At 37.2% G+C, this 20,866-nt stretch overlaps 1 protein-coding gene across 5 annotated transcripts in view; it reads left to right on the top strand.

The window, feature by feature from the left end:
• Window positions 1–20,866, top strand: part of LOC101742896 (protein NDRG3) — a 91,712-nt gene that overhangs the window by 12,481 nt on the left and 58,365 nt on the right. For all 5 annotated transcript variants that reach the window (XM_062668454.1, XM_012693572.4, XM_021350435.3 and 2 more), the window contains one exon: window positions 1,126–1,304. In XM_062668454.1, the coding sequence (XP_062524438.1) occupies window positions 1,126–1,304 (179 nt within the window). The remainder of the gene's footprint in view (window positions 1–1,125; window positions 1,305–20,866) is intronic.

The following is a 20,866-nucleotide window of genomic DNA, read 5'->3' as shown; positions in this document are numbered from 1 at the left end:
AATCAAGTCTTCCCGACATCTATTGGCGAATAATAATACTATTTTTCTTAATTGAAGGTAACTAACTGCTTTAAAGACACAACAAGATGGCGTTATCAAAAAAAAACCGAGCAACGTTCGGTCACCATCTAGTAACTATATATTATAGTTACCAATTTTAATGGGGTTTCCTAAGTGATTAACATTTGAAAATACCGAAAAAATAAGACTTCCTATTGCTATTAATTTTTAAAAATTGACAAAACCTTTATTTTTGTAATTGATTTTCCTAAAAACGCCTTTCTGCCGTTATTCTATAACATCTGTTATGACATTCAGTTACTTAATATAAATAGTAGTAGTAAACATAAACAGCACGTCTAATTTCAATTGTTAATAATTGTGTTTCAGTGTCGATGATTGTATGAGAACTAGAGTCTCAATCATTGTATATTTCACCTTTAGTAAGGATTTTTTATTGCACTAACGCTTCTGTAATTTGTATTTATTCTTAAAAACATATTTACCTGCAAATACTATCAAATAAAATAATTAAATGAAAGATCAAAACAAATAAAATATGTAAAACAAAGTAAATTTAGGAAAACATAGCCTAAGTTGAACAACATCGCACGTTGAAAAGTATAACGTTTTGTTAGAGATCGGTATAATCGGTTCAAATAAAATAATGGAATCAGAAATGTTGAATCCTCAGTAAATCATTGAGTATACCTGAATGATTCTTTGTGTGCGGCCTCAAAAGCATGCACCGTTGACATACCTGGTTTAATCGTAGGTGATAACCGACGTTCCCATACTTTATAGAGATAGTGTGACTATTTCCCGGTCATCGTTCTCGTCGAACCCGTCGCTTGCAACGAAGGGCTCGACGAGTAAATTAACCCTCAGACACAGCCCACTGAGTTTCTCGCCGGATCTTCTCAGTGGGAAGCGTTTCCGATCCGGTGGTAGATTCTGCGAAGCACGGCTCTTGCTAGTTGCTAGGGTTCGTGTTAGCAACGTCATCAGGTTTAAGCCCCGTGAGCTCACCTTCTAGTTACAGCGACGCTGATATAGCCTCACAAGGCTATCAGCATAGGTAGGGAAAAAAAGTGACTATTTCAATAGTTTGTTGTCTATTGGCAGTATGGACGACATCGAACTTCGCAACATCCAACTGCAGTTCCCGAGTGCTCGCCGGTTTAGCGGAGAAGCCGCTTGTACCGAGGTGCGGGTGCGCACCGACCGCGGCGACATCCTCGTCGCTGTGCAAGGAGACCGTAACAAGCCCGCCATCATAACCTATCATGACCTCGGCCTCAACTGTAAGTATTAGTTAACAATAAAGTACTATATTTCACAGCCTATATAGTAAATAGCGGAATCAGTGTGCTTAATGCGATAAATTTAACGTTCTCGATATCGTAAAAGTTAACACAGCTTTGTAGGCAGTTGGAACAGCGCCCCTAGCGGCAAACGTAGGCAATCGATCTCATTTCATGCAAATATGAGTTAACTTTTACGCTATCGAGAACGTTAAGCAAATAGCACTAAACACACTGATCACCCTCAGCGGTGAATCGCTAATTGTATGATAATTGTTATGTGCATTTAAAAAAAAAAAACTTAATACAAACCTTGTCTTGTCGAATATGACGCTAAATAATCATCCAATCATCCAAATCTGTAGGTAATGGTGGTAGGACCTCTTGTGTAGGTACCACCACCCCGCCCATTTCTGCCGTGAAGCAGTAATGCGTTTCGGTTTGAAGGGCGGGGCAGCCGTTGTAACTATACTGAAATCTTAGAACTTATATCTCAAGGTGGGTGGCATATTTACGTTGTAGATGTCTATGGGTCCCAGTAACCACTTAACACCAGGTGGGCTGTGAGCTCGTCCGCCCATGTTAGCAATTAAAAAAAAAAAGATCGAACCGTTCTGAAGTGACACTCTTTGATTGACCTGGCAATTGATTTTTACATGTACGTATTTAATTAAAGGTTAATCAAATATTATATATTTACAATATCTTTTACAATATTTGAATCTAATATTACGAGTATTTATTTATATTATGTATTTATTAGTCGTTACAACATCAAGTGCCGACTAAATGAATTCATTTCTAAGTAAAATATGAAACATCGTCAGGTTTATACATACCCGTAGTCGTAGGTACTCGTACTTATACGAGTTCTACATCATTAGCACGCGAAAACCATATTAACCAATACTTAAATATTTTGTTGTTGTTCTGTGCAAAAACTTAGATTGTTCTGGATATAATTATTACATTTTGCACAATGATATGACGTGTGTGATGGTGGTGAGCAATCGCCCAGCTGTCCTGGTGAAACTGGCAAGGCCAACGGGTAACCAGTAAGCCCTTAATCCTAAAAAAATGGTATGTGCATGTGTACTTTGAATGTGCCGGCAAAATATGTATTTTTCAAAAGGAGTACAACAGGCATGTATTTCTCATTTGTATGATAAACATGTAAGATAAATGATTTTGAAAGAAAATTGAAAAAAAAAAGAACATTTCCGGCATAACAAGAATGATTTTTAATATAAACATGGTTCGGATTCGATACGTAGTTTCGTTAAAAGAGTATAATGAATCATAATCCTGAAACAAAATAGCCCAGTGTAATCTTTTATAAAAATTGTGACATTTAATATTTGAAACTCATAAATATATTATAATAATTCATGGAGTAACGCTGATCTTAAAAAAAAATTATTTTAATTTAAGCTGGCTTTGTAAAAAGTGTGATTTTTTAAAATCATTTCCTCATTTTTAGTAGCTAACTAAACGCTCTTTCAAAACTAGTACGACAATGCTTTCATATTTTAAAACATCCCCTTGCCTATTTTTAACCAACAAACGCGAGTTCTTCGAACCATTTAAGAAACACAGCATTTTAAATGAGATATTCGCACAATTCCAAGTAGAATTCCTGCAACCCTACATGAGTATTGCGATACTTGGGGTCGACTTTTTGTGCGATTTACAATTTCAGAGTCGTTTGGAGCGCAAAGCCAAGTTGGCGTCCAAAATGCTGGGAGTCCTCAACAGAGCGAATCGGCACTTCACGCCTGGACAAAGACTTTTGCTGTATAAAGCACAAGTCGGCCTCGCTTGGAGTACTGCTCCCATATCTGGGCCGGGGCTACCAAATACCAGCTACTTCCATTTGACTCCATACAGAAGAGGGCTTCGGATTGTTGATAATCCCGTTCTCACGGATGTCCAAACCATCCTCTCCAACAACAACAACCAACAACACACCTCTGGGTCTGCGGAGGGGCTTCAGCTCTCTTTGTATTTTGTACCGTATGTTCCATGGGGAGTGCTCTGAGGAATTATTTGAGATGATCCCATCATCTCGCGTCTACCATCGCACCGCCCGCCACCGAAGTAGAGTTCATCCATACTACCTAGAGCCACTGCGTTCATCCACAGTGCGGTTCCAGCGATATTTTTTGCCACGTACCATGCGGCTTTGGAATGAGCTCCCCCGTCCACGATGTTTCTCGACCGCCATTATATGCCCTTCAAACGAGGCTTGTGGAGAATACTTAACGGTAGGCAGCGGCTTGGCTCTGCCCCTGGCATTGCTGACGTCCATAGGCGACGGTAATCACTCACCATTACTACATTTGCTACACTCTACGGCTGCTAACGCATTATCTTGTTACATTTGATCTGAAAAAGGAATTGAAACAACGCAGGGAAACCAATTGGAAATTCATTACAAGATCTCAATTAGAAACCCCTGTTTTGAAACCTCTGTAACTTTTGTGTATCATATACACGTATGTGTTTAAATATATTTGTATGTGACATTGAAGCTGTCCTTAAGTCGCTGTGTAAAAATACACAACCTCCAATGCTTCGAATGAGCACGATCGATATTTAATTATTCATACTAATACTTTCGTAATCCTCACTAGATCATCATCTGAACGGTGTAACTCGTGAACTATCTATAATTGAGTTCTCAAACCATTAGTGAATTTGGTGAGAGCTACAAATATAATCCGAAACATGATTTCGGGGTCTATGCGATGTTTCCGCACAATGTCTGTATACATAGTCGTGCTGTTCGAATAATTTTCCCAGGCACGTTCGGTTTAATAGGTACTACACCTAGCTTATCAAAAGGCGACGGGACGAGGCTTCCAATTTACTGATGAATCGATATTTTGCGCCAAATTTTGGCTTCAACAACATCACACAGACAGTGTTCATTAAAATCGGATTTAGACACAGACAAAGCTGATTATGTAGATTATGCTACTGAATGTTTCCTTTCCCAAGGAAAACGTCTCGCCAAGAGTGTGCACAGTAACAAACTAAAGCACAATTCAGATTTACGATACGAAAACGATTGTTTCAGCGGGAAAATTTATTGTAAAAAAATATCTTAATATAGTCTTCCATTGTTTTTTTTCGACCGGTTTCGGTACAGCAGACTTGCTCGGAACTTGTAATTTAAAACAAAATGCACGTATCTCGATTCGGCAAAATGAGAATTTATGTCTTCGTAATTGAAACCTTTATTTGTCCTCCTTACCTCTGTAAGTTGCGTGCCGGTTTTAAAATAAAGGAGCACGTTTTATGCGAACACGTTCACGATTGTGTCCGTAATAAGAGCATGTTGATACGCCTAATGAAGTTCATCATTATATACTCCCAGTATACAAATTTACAATCTAACTTTAATATTCAATCGGTTCAGTATCTTGTTTGTTCGTCTAAATTGCATGTCAAACAATTTTGCAAGCCTGTAGAGTAATTTCTTGTAGATCAATTTTCAGATATAAAATCATGTCGGCGCATTCATGAATTGCGAATGACGCGCTTTTTGTAGTTAATTTACGAATAGAATACGAATATAGATTCTCGTCACGTTTCCTTGTGTATTTTTTATTCGTCTATTCCTCCCTTCTTTACATTTGTTATCCGAAAAATCTTGCTGCAAAATTTGCTGTAGATGTTCAACGATGTTGCTTATCTAGAATACTTACTAGTAACATTTCCATTAAATATCTATTCTGTTCATATGTCAGACGCAATTTGTTGCGGTTAATGCCGTATTTGCTGTCTGATTTTAGACTTAATTAGACTGTGCGCACTGGGGTACAGTAATTGCAATATTGATTAGCTCTGACTATCGCCGGCTTAGTTGGAGAATAAATTGACTCAGTACTAAGTTTAGACTAGACTGCAATGTAGTACACATCCGAATAATTTTTTTTTTATTTCTAGGTAGGTGGACGATCTCACAGCCCACCTGGTGTTATGTGGTTACTGGAGCCCATAGACATCTACGACGTAAATGCGCCACCCACCTTGAGATAAAAGTTCTAAGGTCTCAAGTATAGTTACAAGTTAGTGCGATCTTGCGTCATAATGAATGACCTACGAGTACTGCGTAATACGAACCTGTGGTTTCTTTTTGAACGTCAAAACCGTTCTTCAATGTGACATTTTAATTGCAGAGTATTAAATTAGTTTCCTATCTTGAAGTTTGTCAATTGACCCAAATTTTAATCTCTGACTTTAATATTGATGCTCAATCGGTCCCAAAGACTGATGAAATAGGCACTTGGCACTAACTGGCTTCTTGTGTCACAAATAATTCCTGACTCAGCTTTCCACTTTAGTTATTCAGTATTCATTCGATATTCGATGCCTTCGTGATGAGGTTTGATGCCTCCAACGTTCAGCCAATTTCTGCTGCGAAGTGGAAGAACAGTATTGGTATATCGATATTGAATTTTAAATATCTAAATTGGCATTACACCCTTATTGTAGTGAGTATGTAAGCTAGCTACCGGTAGCTACCCAATATCCAAAGGCGCCCGATTTAAAATAAATGTAACCGAGAAATAAAATCTATACTGATATTATAAAGCTGAAGAGTTTGTTTGTTTGAACGCGCTAATCTCAGGAACTACTGGTCCGATTTGAAAAATTATTTCAGTGTTAGATAGCCCATTTATTGACGATGGCTATAGGCTATACAACATCACGGTAAGACCAATACAAGTGGAGCACCAATAAAGAATGTTTCAAAATATTTTCACTTTCTACGCAAATGAAGTGGAGGGTAAAATTTAGCGTTATGCCAAAGTAACTATTCCACGCGGACGGAGTCGCGGGCAAAAGCTAGTCTTTAAATATATAGAAGATATTCATTACGTATTTTTTCGTTTTTCGCAACGTACGAATCTGTTACGAATACATGAAGGAAATTTAATCAAAACGGAAAGCGAAATCTGCGAACAAATAAAAAATGAAGTGTCTCCCAGCATCACAATCAATTATTCGTTTTGAAGTAAACGGCAAACATATCACAGTATACGTAAAGGGATATTGTTTCTTTTATTTAACGTTTTAGAATTCTGTTCCATGTTCGTAGTCTTATTTTCGATCCTTGACAGCTTTCGTTTGATTGTATTCTACGTTAAAATGTTTCACGCTTTATATGACAACAAAAAATACAAGCGCTTAATACATTACGAGTATTATAGAGCTTTATCTTTTTCTTTGAATTAATATTGTGCTCTGGATTACATGAAACAGTTAGATTGATAATCGTTTTAAGACGTACAATAGTAACACTTCCCCATCGTATTCTTGAAATGCATTTATGATGCGCGTTTTCTTATACTTGCCAATGTTAATACTACTTGATTAATATAATAACTATACTGAGATCTTAGAACTTATATCTCGAGGTGGGTGGCACATTTACGTTGTAAATGTCTATGGGCTCCAGTAACTACTTAACACTAGGTGGGCTGTGAGCTAGTCCATCCATCTAAGCCATAAAAAAAAAATACACTGGCGACCCGCCCTCGCTTCGCTTCGAAAACTGTAATTCATTATTGATTTCTCCACTATTTAATGGATGTTATTATACATATAAACCTTCCTCCTCAATCACTCTATCTATTAAAAAAACCGCATCAAAATCCGTTGCGTAGTTTTAAAGATTTAAGCATACATAGGGATGTAGGGACAGAGAAAGCGACTTTGTTTTATAAATACTATGTAGTGATATACAAACACAAGTAAACACTTTACTTCTTACGAATACTACTATCATTTGATATGAACGGAATTATACTAGAAAAAATTCTCTACGCTCAGTTAAATTAAATGCAAACGTTGTGTTCCATAGCGCAACCGACATAAATGAACAAATTTCAATTTAAATAATATTATGTATTCGACTGCGATTTACATGAAAGCCGAGAGCAATCTCACATGTGCATTACTCCAAGTCTAGCTCTTGTGCATGATAGTTCGATGAATACGTAATGAGGCTATTAATAATGTAATAGTTGCATAGATTGTTCCCTGTGGTAGTTAACGACATGCGGCTGCTGGTTATTGGCCGTATATAAAGCGGCACCCGCCCGTTTGAGCCGTGCTCCGCGTGCATTACTTTGATTTATGTCGCAGCCGTGAATTATATAATAAAAGATGAGTTGCAATTTTCACAGCCGATAAACGGCTTTACACATTATACATTTAACTATTTGTCAAATAGAAAAGGATTGTTCTTCATGGATGATAGTAAACCTTAAGTGTCATGAATGAGCGTATAGTAACCGTTATTATTAACAGATCGGGTATGGTTGACGTCGCCCAAAACACTTCATTACGGATCCTCCCAGTCCATCAACGATGCTTTTAGGTATCACAAGCACCGAAGAAGGGCTCGACGAGCGAATTAACCCATAGACACAGCCCACTGAGTTTCTCGCCGGATCTTCTCAGTAGGTCGCGTTTCCGATCCGGCGGTAGATTCTGCGAAGCACTGCTCTTGCTAGGGCCAGTGTTGACAATACTTCCGGTTTGAGCCCCGTGAGCTCACCTACATGTTAGGGTGAAGCTGTAATAGCCTCTTAAGGCTATTAGCTTAGGAAGGAAAAAAAATCGGGTCTGGTTCGGGTATTATATGGCTTCATTAATTTTGTCGTTAATTTGGCTCAACAAATCCAGATCATTTTTCAAAGAATTCGTAATCGATTACTCTTAATTTTCAATCGAAATTAGGTATGTAAAAAAACACGATACAAAAACAATCAATACAAAGATACGTCAATAGTGAATAGTACGAAATTTATATAATTTGAATTCTTAGATCGCACGAGTGATAATTTGATCTGTCATATCCTACGAATAAATAATAAGTCTATTTATTCGTAGGTCATATCAAACAACACTGCTTCGAGCGCTAATAACTGATATAAATTGTAAAGTGCCCTCATAATTCTTCAGTGTAATGTTTATGAGTAGCAGTTAAATAGCCAATGTACACCGTTGTAAACACTTCATGTCATGGCAATAGCTTTCATTGCTCCATTTTTTTAAAGGATCGAGTTAGTCTATACATGTAATGTCTGACGCATTCAGTATTGAAGTGACGTATCATATTTTTCACATTAAAGTTTAATATTAAGGAGGCGAAATTCATTTTTTTTTGTACTTTTAATATGTTTATTATAATACGTTTAGACTAGTTGACGGCCTACGATTTGTTAAGTTGTTCGTGGAATCTATAGATGTGACAACTTGAGGTCTAAGTCTTAATCGTGTTATGTAGCGACTGTCCCAACCTCCAAATCGGAACGCATCACTGTTTCCCGACAGAAATAGGCAGGATGGTGATATCAACCCATACATACGGACTTCAACGGAAGTCCTATAGATAACCGCGAAATTCAAAACGTTCGTAATGTTTGGTGTTCGATAATTGAAATTAAATGAACATCGAGTACTTTAATCTAGAGATATAAATTTAAAATCGATTTTAGAAATGGCGTTCAGAGCTACGATGTTCAAGTCGAGTATTTACTTGAGAAAATCGGGTTCAGTGAAACGATTCGCCGCCTTTCAAATCTAGTGGATAGTGAACTTACCACTGTACTAAAGGTATTTCGGGCGAGTGTATTTGTTTTCTATTTCGTATCTATTACTGCCACATCGGAATAAAACCCTTGCTTGAAACTGAGTTAATTAAACATTAAACTTTGTTATATTAAACGAGATTCATATTGTGCTCCAAACGGGTGATCGGATAATAGATATGTTGTGGCTACGGTAAAAGTTATTTCTATTCGAAAATTGATAAACCGTCAATCATGTTGCGATGAAATGAGAGGATCGCGTTACGTCATTTCCATCGGTTTGAAATTGGAAGGTACATAATGGACTCACGGAAGCGGCGTTGTTGTGTATTAAATTGTTGTAAAAGTTCATTCGGAATTTAGGGAGCTGTTTCTATATATTTTTCTGTTTATTGTGTATTATAAAATGAACATTAGAAATAACAGGTTGTACCCAATATAGCAATACCATAAGAGAGTAAGATACCATACGACCAACATAGTTAAGCAGTATATCTTTCAGCCTTTACCCAGAAATACATATCTCGAGATTCAGAACAAATTTCCGAGTAGCATTTGACCTGGTCCACTTTTAACAATTTTATGGAGCTACATTGCATCTGTCTTATTTTCGGAATACAGTTTTATAACGATGTAGTTGCGTAGATGCGTAGTAGCCGACGACACGACTGTTTACTATTCTAGTAGAAATAAGTCCCTAATCGCGAAGAAGCTTCAGAGCGCAGCCCTAGCCCTAGGACAGTGGTTCCGAAAATGGCGCATAGACATCAACCCAGCGAAAAGTACTGCGGTGCTATTTCAGAGGGGAAGCTCCACACGGATTTCCTCCCGGATTAGGAGGAGGAATCTCACACCCCCGATTACTCTCTTTAGACAACCCATACCCTGGGCCAGGAAGGTCAAGTACCTGGGCGTTACCCTGGATGCATCGATGACATTCCGCCCGCATATAAAATCAGTCCGTGACCGTGCCGCGTATATTCTCGGTAGACTCTACCCCATGATCTGTAAGCGGAGTAAAATGTCCCCTCGGAACAAGGTGACACTTTACAAAACTTGCATAAGGCCCGTCATGACTTACGCGAGTGTGGTGTTCGCTCACGCGGCCCGCACACACATAGACACCCTCCAATCCCTACAATCCCGCTTTTGCAGGTTAGCTGTCGGGGCTCCGTGGTTCGTGAGGAACGTTGACCTACACGACGACCTGGGCCTCGAATCAATTCGGAAATACATGAAGTCAGCGTCGGAACGATACTTCGATAAGGCTATGCGTCATGATAATCGCCTTATCGTTGCCGCCGCTGACTACTCCCCGAATCCTGATCATGCAGGAGCCAGTCACCGTCGACGCCCTAGACACGTCCTTACGGATCCATCAGATCCAATAACCTTTGCATTAGATGCCTTCAGCTCTAATACTAGGGGCAGGCTTAGGGACCCCGGTAACCGTACTCGTCGAACTCGACAAAGAGGTCGACGTGCAACCTAACCCATGCATCAGCCCGCTGAGTTTCTCGCCGGATCTTCTCAGCGGGTCGCGATTCCGATCCGGTAGTAGATTCATTCGCGAAACAATTGCTCTTGAGTTGTTAGGTCTCCTTCGGAGGCGCTCGGGCAGTTGTTAGCAAATCCCACCCCTCTTGGCTGAGCCTTTGCTCGCCCACCTGTCCTGGTGAAACTGGAAAGGCCTTCGGGCCACCAGTAAACTTTCAATCATAAAAAAAAAAAAAAAAAAAAAAAAAAAAAAAAAAAAAAAAAAAGATGCGTAGTAGCGTAGATGTAGCGTAGTTAGGTTTATAGGTAGATAATATCAACCCAAACAAATCGAGAACTAAACAAAAATTAAAAAATTATGTTTATATGCACATTTGGGTCGATATCCTTCCGTCAGTTGTGCTCCTCATGTCTGAGGGTCGTGACTTCCTCCATCCATGAGTTTCGTCTGTCTTCGGTTACTCTGAAATCATCGTAGACAATGGAATCGAGGGTGGTGGGGGGACCTGGGTCGATTAATTGTACAAAAAAACATTTTTCAGAAGCAAACATATATATGAAATGGTTACAGGTGGTAGGACCTCTTGTGAGTCCGCGCGGGTAGGTACCACCGCCTTGCCTATTTCTGCCGTGAAGCAGTAATGCGTTTCGGTTTGATTACTGGTGGTAGGACCTCTTGTGAGTCCGCGCGGGTAGGTACCACCGCCTTGCTTATTTCTGCCGTGAAGCAGTAATGCGTTTCGGTTTGAAGGGTAGGGCAGCCGTTGTAACTATACTGAGATCTTAGAACTTATATCTCAAGGTGGGTGGCGCAATTACGTTGTAGATGTCCATGGGCTCCAGTAACCACTTAACACCAGGTGGGCTGTGAGATCGTCCACCCATCTAAGCAATAAAAAAAAAACTTTACAAATCGAAACCTACGCAAGTTCTATGAAGTTAGGACCTTTCTGATCGTTAATGGTTCGGATTCATCTAATCTAAGGGTTCGATACGGTTTTGGCCGTAACAGGGTGAAACGTGCTTTGGTCGTGAGATCCGTCTCGCACTATTGTTATTGTTTCAGCGACTAATCCAATATTGAATTATAAATAAAGCATTAGTCGCTCTGATATTACGCCCCACGTCAGTGTGATGCCGAAATGTACATGAAAATAGTTGGTTGCTGTTTATTCAGAAAGCGTTTTTTTTTTTTAATTATATTTAGTTTTGTCGTTACATATATTTATTGATTCGTAAGTAATAATATACTTGAAGCTGTCATAAAACACAGGTAGTAATAAATCCGCATTCCAACTAATAATTACTAATGACTTAATTTCAATTACATTTTACAGTAATATGTAATTGTATTTACAGTAATCATAAAATTTATTATTATATTTGCTGAGATCTTTCATTTTAAACATATTATGTAGATAGGCATATAAAAATCAGTCAAGTGCCTTATTTATTGAAATAATTTTCTGTTTGTTTAAATAAAATATGTCAATACATAATAGAAAGCTTAATACAAAAAATATCTTTATCTCGCGATATCAGTGATTATGCTTATTCATCTAGTCACTAGACACATGAAAAATATTAACGAACATGTCCCAAATACCAGCATTGTTTTATAGGTAGAAAAATAAACAGTTTATAGTATAATATTATCATTTTTTTAGAAGTTTTTTTTATTATTGCTTAGACGAATGGACGAGCTCCAGCCCACCTGGTGTTAAGTGGTTACTGGAGCCCATAGACATCTACTAATGCGCCACCCACCTCGAGATATAAGTTCTAAGGTCTCAGTATAGTTACAACGGCTATCCCCACTCTTCGAACCGAAACGCATTACTGCTTCACGGCAGAAATAGGCAGGGTCATTTATTTAGAAGTGACTAAAAACCGGTGTTGGATTGCGGAACTGAGTGAATGCAATTCGAATAATTGAAGTACAAACGAAGATTTATCCGCTACGTTTAGCTTGTGGTGGCGGAGTTTGTATTTAACTTTAAATTCAATAAACGTTTAATTATTTCAGTTCTATAATTGCTTTGGTTTCAAATGAATCAAAATCCATTAGTTATTTATTCATTCTTCAATCAACCTGACTTTTGATCCCCTCTCTTAAGGAAATATTAATAATAAAGGCGTAACGGGCACTTTTATGTTGTCAATGTTTACTGGTGGTAGGACCTCTTGTGAGTCCGCACGGGTAGGTACCAGCACCCGGCTTATTTCTGCCGTGAAGCAGTAATGAGTTTCGGTTTGAAGGGTAGGGCAGCCGTTGTAACTATACTTGAGACCTTAGAACTTATATCTCAAGATGGGTGGCGGATTTACGTTGCAGATGTCTATGGGCTCCAGTAACCATTTAACACCAGGTGGGCTGTGAGCTCGTCCACCTATCTAAGCAATAAAATAAAAATAAATAGTAGTGAATATAACCAAATATGTGCATTAATTGACGGCATCGACATTTTTCATGACACGTGTCCTGGTCTCAAAAACAAGTTCCTTTAGTAGTCCTAGTATCCAAGTTCCTAGTATCAAAGTTCCTTTGTTTATAATTGATGAGAGAATGTTAAGTAGTTAACTTTTGTTTTCATGTTATTTTCAATAAATTTTTTTTGTCGTACTGTTAACATTTAAATTTAGCTTATTTTTCCGCTGTTTGTAAAATTGATGTAACATGCCATAGGGTGTTATAAGAGATTGCTGTACATACCTGTAACTGGCTTACATACCAGTACTCAATTTTATACATGTTAATTTTAAACTTGAATGTTTTGTGTGTATTGCTGTTGGTGTGTCTAAAAATAAATAAATAAATGTAGCAAATATCACGAATACCACACATTGTCCTAAGTGTTCAAACGGGCTAGGTTCATCGTATCTATCAGACTGCTAATTACTATGGATGCGAGTATTTCCGCTTTGATCTAACTGTCGAAAACACACATCGGCTTTAATGAACCCCGACGGGCTGGTTACTTGATGACGTTGTCGAGTTGAGGTACTACGTTTTGTAAACAGCTGTCACTCCCCACATTCTCCACCCGCATTGTTTGCGACGCTGCACTTAATTGCATCAAATTGACGTTAAGCTGTTTGAAGAGCAGAAAATCGTTTCCTCACTAACCAATTTTGTTAAAAATTGGTTTTTTTCTTATCTATAACAAAAATCTATTCTAAAATTGAATCTAACAATCTATCTAATAAAATAAGCCTTATTTTCAATTTTAGAATAGATTTTCTAACAAATAAATTTTATAATAGATTTTTGTTTATCTTCTGATTTTTCATTTTAGCAGTCTATGAATTTAATGGGGTTACGGATATGTTGTTTAACATCTTTATGAAACAGCCGTCTTTTTAATACTTAAATATTGTATTGCCAAATATAGTATACCTGTTCTATTTTCAGCTGATAGTGTATATAATTATGGTCTTTGAACCGAAGTCCCTCTGAATGTTCTTTCACGTTTTTACTACTGTAACTCTAAATGTATATCATAATACATTTATGGAACTGGTTGTATCGCGAGAAGTATATCAAAGTTTCACGTTCTGCTAAATTATTCTTTTCAGAAAAGTTGTAGTGAAATGAATGTGATTTCGTATTTCAGAAAGAATATATAATAACGTCCTCGAGTAAGATTGTACCAATTTCAATTGTCATAATATAAATTATATACACGCGTTACGAATATGGGATGAATAAAGTTTATATTGAATTAATTATAATTGAATGTACATTTTAAGATTGTCTGAAGAATTAAAGCAAAAATAGCTTTATTTTCTTGTAACTTATGCTGAGGCATTGCTTTAAACAAATTGGCGTATTTCGTGAATTTTGTAACAATTACAGCATAATGGTACCTATATTTTCACTAAAACATGTTTTTTTAGTTAGAGAAAAGATTAAACTTGCACTATTGTGATGCTGATGTATTGAGTTAATAATGAAGAAAAAAGTATTGTCATTGTCATTAGTTACGTAACACGTGAATATACCATACGTTTTTAGTTAATTTGAAATGAAATATCAGTGAGCTAATTGCTGTTTTTACACTTGACAACTTAGCTAATGAGAATTACGAAAATCCAAGAACCCAAATTCCAAATTCGAGTTATATTTCCGAGTTCCATTTTCATACTGGATAAAGTTCGGGCCCACGTAACAGTTCGTTCTAAGCCAATGTGTCCCGCTACGTGAAATTTAAATCCCTCGCCTGAACTAATCCGTTTGCTCTTTTTACATTGCTGCTTTGGTTCGTCGCTGTAATTGACAAAAACGAGCAAAGAAAACTGTTGTACTTGAATATTTTATAGACGCTTACGCTACCATTTAACTATACACAGCATCAAATTGGACACGTATTATGTCTGTTTTTCTATATCACTCTATTAATAAACATGAAATGCTGTACGTTAGTAAGCGCGTCCTTTCAGAACGACTGGATCGATTTGACATTGGTATAATTACGAGAGTTTCTAAGAACGTAAAGGCCGCCAATCCACCTTGACCCACGAGTTCCAAGTCTCAATTTTTACAGTGCAACGGCTGCTGCATCCCTCAGACCGATAGGCATTACTGCTACACGGCAGGAATAGACCGAGTGTTGGTACCTACCCGTGCGGACCCCCAAGACGCCCTACCATTATCAAAAGTCGTCGGAAATGTTCACTGATCATCGAGTTCGAATTTCTTGAGTTTAGAACAAAACAAACGTTGTCGGTTCAGCTAATTACCAATAAATTGATCTGTAATTTCCCACTGCCAGTTACGAAGTTAGTCTAGTACAATGTGGCATTGTAATCGATATCCACATATACGTCCATCTGTTGTACTAATACAGTCGTAATTCTTGTGGTTCAAGCTGTAATAAAAGAAAAACTACGATACTACACATCTTCTAAAAATGTCTTTTGAAGGGGGTTCCTATCAGGCCATCATCGTGATCCACGCGTGTAAATTAGAATTTTCCCCCCGTCATAGAAGAAGCAAACGCTACTTCAAGACGTACTGTATTTATATTTGATCTAATAAGGGCAATATTTTCGTTTGTTAATAAGCATAAGTTGAATTAAAACAGTTATGTATATAGCATTATAAATAATCATACCAAAATAATTTGGTATATTATTTGCATACAGCACATGGCTATTCTTTAAAAAGAATCCAAAGGAAATCCAAAGATTCCGTAATAAAATAATCCAAAATAAATTTTCCAACTACTTAAAATGGAACATGTAACATATGAATAACATTCAATTATTTACAATCTCCAATTTGAAAGCCATTTTATATTAAACAAAAGTTGTAATAAATTTCGTTGCATTCATTGACTTTAACTTAAAGACGATATTTTTTGTAGCGCACAGACTGATTTTGTAATTTAAATTCATGCAGAATGCATACATTTTAATAAGAAGTCGTCATGGCCCTAATCACCAGATATTTCGTGAAATGGAGAGCCTAAATGGAGCGTTAACAAAAAAAAAAAACGTATGTCGTAGCCTATATTCCTCACTATTGATTACACCGAATCCAATCCATAAATGAGTCGTCTATTATCAAAGGTGGCAATCTGTGCATTTGGACAAAAAAATGTTATTGATATGTCAATACAGATTGATTTGAATATAATCGTCTCCTTCAAAGAATACGGTTCAAAACCTGCATTAAATAAAGGTTAATAGTTAACCTGTTATTTATCTAAGATGTCGTTCCGAAGAGTTTTGTGACTGCCAATGGAATACAAAGTCAATAATTCGTTTTTCTGATTTACCAATAATTGTCCAAAAGTCAGATTGCCGGCTTTGATAATAGTCGACTCAAATATGAGCGCAATAAATCGAGTGAGAGTTAAAGTTTATACCTAATAAATACTACATAGATTTTTATAACAGCGTAAGGGAAGCAGTCGTTTAGTTGTTAAAACTTTATTACCTTTCAGCAAATTAAAGTAGTGATGCTTAACCGTTGCCGCTCCTATTCTCGTAAAAAGTTTCCATACTCCGTGAACCTTATAAGTTGGTTCGTGAACGTTTTCTTATTCCAAACTTTTTTGTTTTTATTGCTTGGATGGGTGGACGAGCTCACAGCCCACCTGGTGTTAAGTGGTTACTGGAGCCCATAGACATCTACAACGTAAATGCGCCACCCACCTTGAGACATAAGTTCTAAAGTCACAAGTTTATTTACAACGGCTGCCCCACCTTTCAAACCAAAACGCATTACTGCTTCACTGCAGAAATAGGCAGGGTGGTGGTACCTATCCGTGTGGACTCACAAGAGGTCCTACAACCAGTATACTTTCTGGAATAACTTTCTGGAATACTGCACTATTATTCGCTCTCATTACAAATTGTATACATAATAGCTAAAGAAATCTTGCTTGTTTGTGTCGACGTCAATATTTAATAGAACAATGACCATTATTTCTAATCAATTGAAATTTTCAGTGAAACAATAAACGGCATAGTGATTGATTAAGATTGTTAATAATTGAACTATCATCCGCACCATCTGGATGGTTGGCGTTCCACTACAATGCGTTTTAAAAACAGTTTTCTGCCACGCACAGTAAATCTCTGGAATTCGTTGCCATCAGCGGTCTTCCCCAACAACTGCGACATTGGGTTATTCAAGAAAAGAGCATATTCTTATCTGAAGGGTAGGCAACGCACTGGCGTAAACGCTGGTGACCGTGGGCGGCGGTGAATCCACTTACCATCAGGTGACCCGTCTTGCTCGTTTGCCTCTTAGTTGTTATAAAAAAAAAAAAAAAGCAGTGGAAACAATATATTGAAATAAGCAGGACCTCTGTACAAACGTTATATGTATTTATTTATCTTATAACAATTACTACCGGTCACCGTCCTCGTCGAACCTGTCGCTTGCGACGAAGGGCTCGACGAGCGAATTAATCCATAGACACAGCCCACTGGGTTTCTCGCCGGATCTTCTCAGTGGGTCGCGTTTCCGATCTGGTGGTAGATTCTGCGAAGCACTGCCTTTGCTAGGGTCAGTGTTAGCAACACTCCGGTTTGAGCCCCGTGAGCTCACCTACACACGTTAGGGCGAAGTTGAAATAGCCTCTCAAGGCTATCAGCATAGGTAGCAAAAAAATAAAATTACAATTACCTTTGTCCACATAAAAAATGTAAAAAAATAAGATCGTTGGTATTTATGAGGATTTACTTTGGTTCAGTGATTGGCAATTTCGTTTCGTGCCTTTGATCAGCGCGATCCAAATAGAAAATTCGTATATTTTCATGCTTGTGAAATCGCATCATTCGTTTACGCACATCAAAAGCTTAATAATGTAACTATCACAGATCACACGATCAGCGCGCGTCAGTTGATAACAAATATTTTTAATTTTAATACCTATTTGTACATACTGCACACTTATTATGAACTACGCATTACGATGCCCTTAAATGAGATAAGGCAAGTCATCCGTTCAACCAATAAAAAAACGGAAATAAAAATCTTCACTGATAAACACAAAAGTACCCTATAGACACAGTCCACTGAGTTTCTCGCCGGTTCTTCTCAGTGGGTCGCGATTCCGAATTGGTGGTAAATAGTGATAGATACGCCTAGTGTTAGAAAATTATCTCATGTTGAGCCCGTGAGCTCACCTACCCTCCCAGTCGTAGCTGAATAGCTCCTTAAGCTACCGAATAGGAAGAGAAAACTATTATACAAAAAGTTAAACACGATTGCTTTAAAATAATTCTAAAATAAATTATTAAAAAATAATTATATTCATAAAATACTTACCGCTCAACGTTAATACAATTATTAACAATAGAATCCATTATGCAATTGAAAGTTGTTCCGTACCTAATACTGTAAATGTGCAACAGCTATTAATAGCTTCGTGACAGTTCTGAACTTATGAATAACTTAAATCTGCACAATTATAGTTCGATATCTCATATAACTTTCCAGTCTATTTGACGTAATTGCAGCGCTCCATTTTCCACAAGAAAGAGGACTCGATACTCGAGGCGAAGGAAATTGAAAAATAAGTTTGTGTTAAAATTGAATATTACAAGTTTGCACTTCAGCAAACGATGAGTTGATCCTTCAGCGCAACACTCAAACGAATTGAAGAAGTTTGAAAATATCTCACTAGAAAAAAAAATCCTTTGTTGTGTTGTGAATATTTGTTTACTTCCCTATTTATATATATTTAATAGATAGAATATTTTATAGGATAGGATATTATAGAATAATATAGAGTACTATATATTTTTTAAATTCACAATAGATCATCTGTCTGCTGGTTTCAAGGGGATTAGCGAAAACGCCCATTTAAAGTTCAATGGGAGTATCTCGTCAACGTTGCTGAAATAAAAAAAACATTTTGAGTGCGCTAAAGGAAAAGTCGGGTTGAAATTTTAAGAGTGAAATAAGATAGGTGTTTTTTTAAAACTCAAACGCGTGCATAATATTTAATAATTCCATAGTCCACAGCAGTCGATCCTACGGCCAACTTAATCTAAAGTTGTTATCGTAGCCTATAGACATCGACAATGCTGAGCCGCCGTCTACTGCTGAAAAGTTCTGTCTACTAAAAGGAAAGGACACGTCCTCCCTTTGAAGGACACGTCCCATGTACCTGACGATACCTCACAAAGTACTTAAATACCTCATTTAAACTATTATATAATTTATTTTTTTTTATTCGTTCTTTATTCAAATACTGAACCTTAAAGAATACATGAATGAGTTCTTATAAATCTAGATTCTAGATCATAATATCTCAAGAAACTTCAATTTCCTTTAGAAAATGCTTCACATGCTTATCGCTATAGATTACGAGCCTTAATATAAATTAATAAGATTAAATAGTATGTAGGTATTTACACTAGAGAAATCTGAAATCTACATACAAAAGATATGATTTAAACAATGCAAAGTTACACCGTCTTTTTAAATGGGTTTGAATCTTGTTCAAAACACTGTTTCTAGTCTACTTAAGAACATAACATGTCTGTATCGAGTTGTAGACAATTATAACTACATACTTTAACAGTTGAATCTCCCGATTATCATCTTCAACTTATTATTTCCAACGCTTCGAATACTTTACAATTTTCTGTGTGAAAAGAAAGGAAAATGTCAAGAAATATTTAAATAGAAAATTCGACGGTAGTCAACCCAATGTTCAAACGTCAACGGATAACAAAACTACATACCCGACCCAGTAGACCGAATAGTATACCGTCGACGTCGCCCAAAGCACGTCATGATCCTCCTGATCAATTACCGGTGCTTTTAGGCACCACAAGCACCATCGTCCTCGTCGAACCCGTCGCTTGCGACGAAGGGCTCGACGAGCGAATTAACCCACAGACACAGCCCACTGAGTTTCTCGCCGGATCTTCTCAGTGGATCGCGTTTCCGATCCGGTGGTAGATTCTGCGAAGCACTGCTCTTGCTAGGGTCAGTGTTAGCAACTCTCCGGTTTGAGCCCCGTGAGCTCACCTACAAACGTTAGGGCGAAGCTGAAATAGCCTCTCAAGGCTATAAGCATAGGTAGGAAAAAAAAAACGGATAACACCTCGGTCGTCTGTGACCAATATTAATGGAAAGTATTAGAAACGACTAAATTAATAAACGCTAAATTATATCGTAAATATAATTTAAATTAATTTTTTTAAACGTAATACTTCATACCAACCACTTTCAGAGCGTCATTATAATAAATAAATCTATATATATATAAAAATGAATTGCTGTTCGTTAGTCTCGCTAAAAATCGAGAACGGCGAGACCGATTTCGCTAATTTTGGTCTTGAATTATTTGTGGAAGTCCAGAGAAGGTTTAAAAGGTAGATAAATATGAAAATGCTCGGAATTAAATGAAAATAACGATTTTGTTTTTTCTTTGATATGTCAACTGTCGGACGGACTCCTTTTGTTTGTTTTAAGTTTATTTTATACGAAAGTTTAGGTCTTTTATTTATCGATTGAGGCACTACGAAGTCTGCCGGGTCAGCTAATCGTAAATATAATTTAAATTCATTTTTTTAAACGTAACACTTTATACCCACCGTAATCGTTCAGAGCGTTATTATAAATAAAAATGAACCAGTTGTTTGAACAGACCGAGTTGTTCCGTTGTAATCTAATCCTCCGGGAGAACGAGCGGTTGACATTATATCAATTTCATCATATTTACTGACCGTCCAACGATTCTACAAGCAAGGATTTATTCGTAGCTGTATGGCACACAAAATAAACTCTGAAGTAAATAAAACGTCTCGTTCGAAATACGAAATGTTTCTCTCGGTCTCTAATTTTCCCTTTGCAAAAACAGCCTTTGGACTGGAAAGTTAAACATGGCGACGGTTTGTAACGGTCAGCAAAGAAACTGTTTTACGGTTGACATACTGAAATGTAAATTAGTTTGCCAAATGACTTGTTTATGTTATCAAGAATTTATT

This window comes from Bombyx mori, chromosome 1, assembly GCF_030269925.1.
Source record: "Bombyx mori chromosome 1, ASM3026992v2".
Taxonomy (NCBI): Eukaryota; Metazoa; Arthropoda; class Insecta; order Lepidoptera; family Bombycidae; genus Bombyx; species Bombyx mori.
This window is presented reverse-complemented; position numbering and strand designations above follow the sequence as displayed.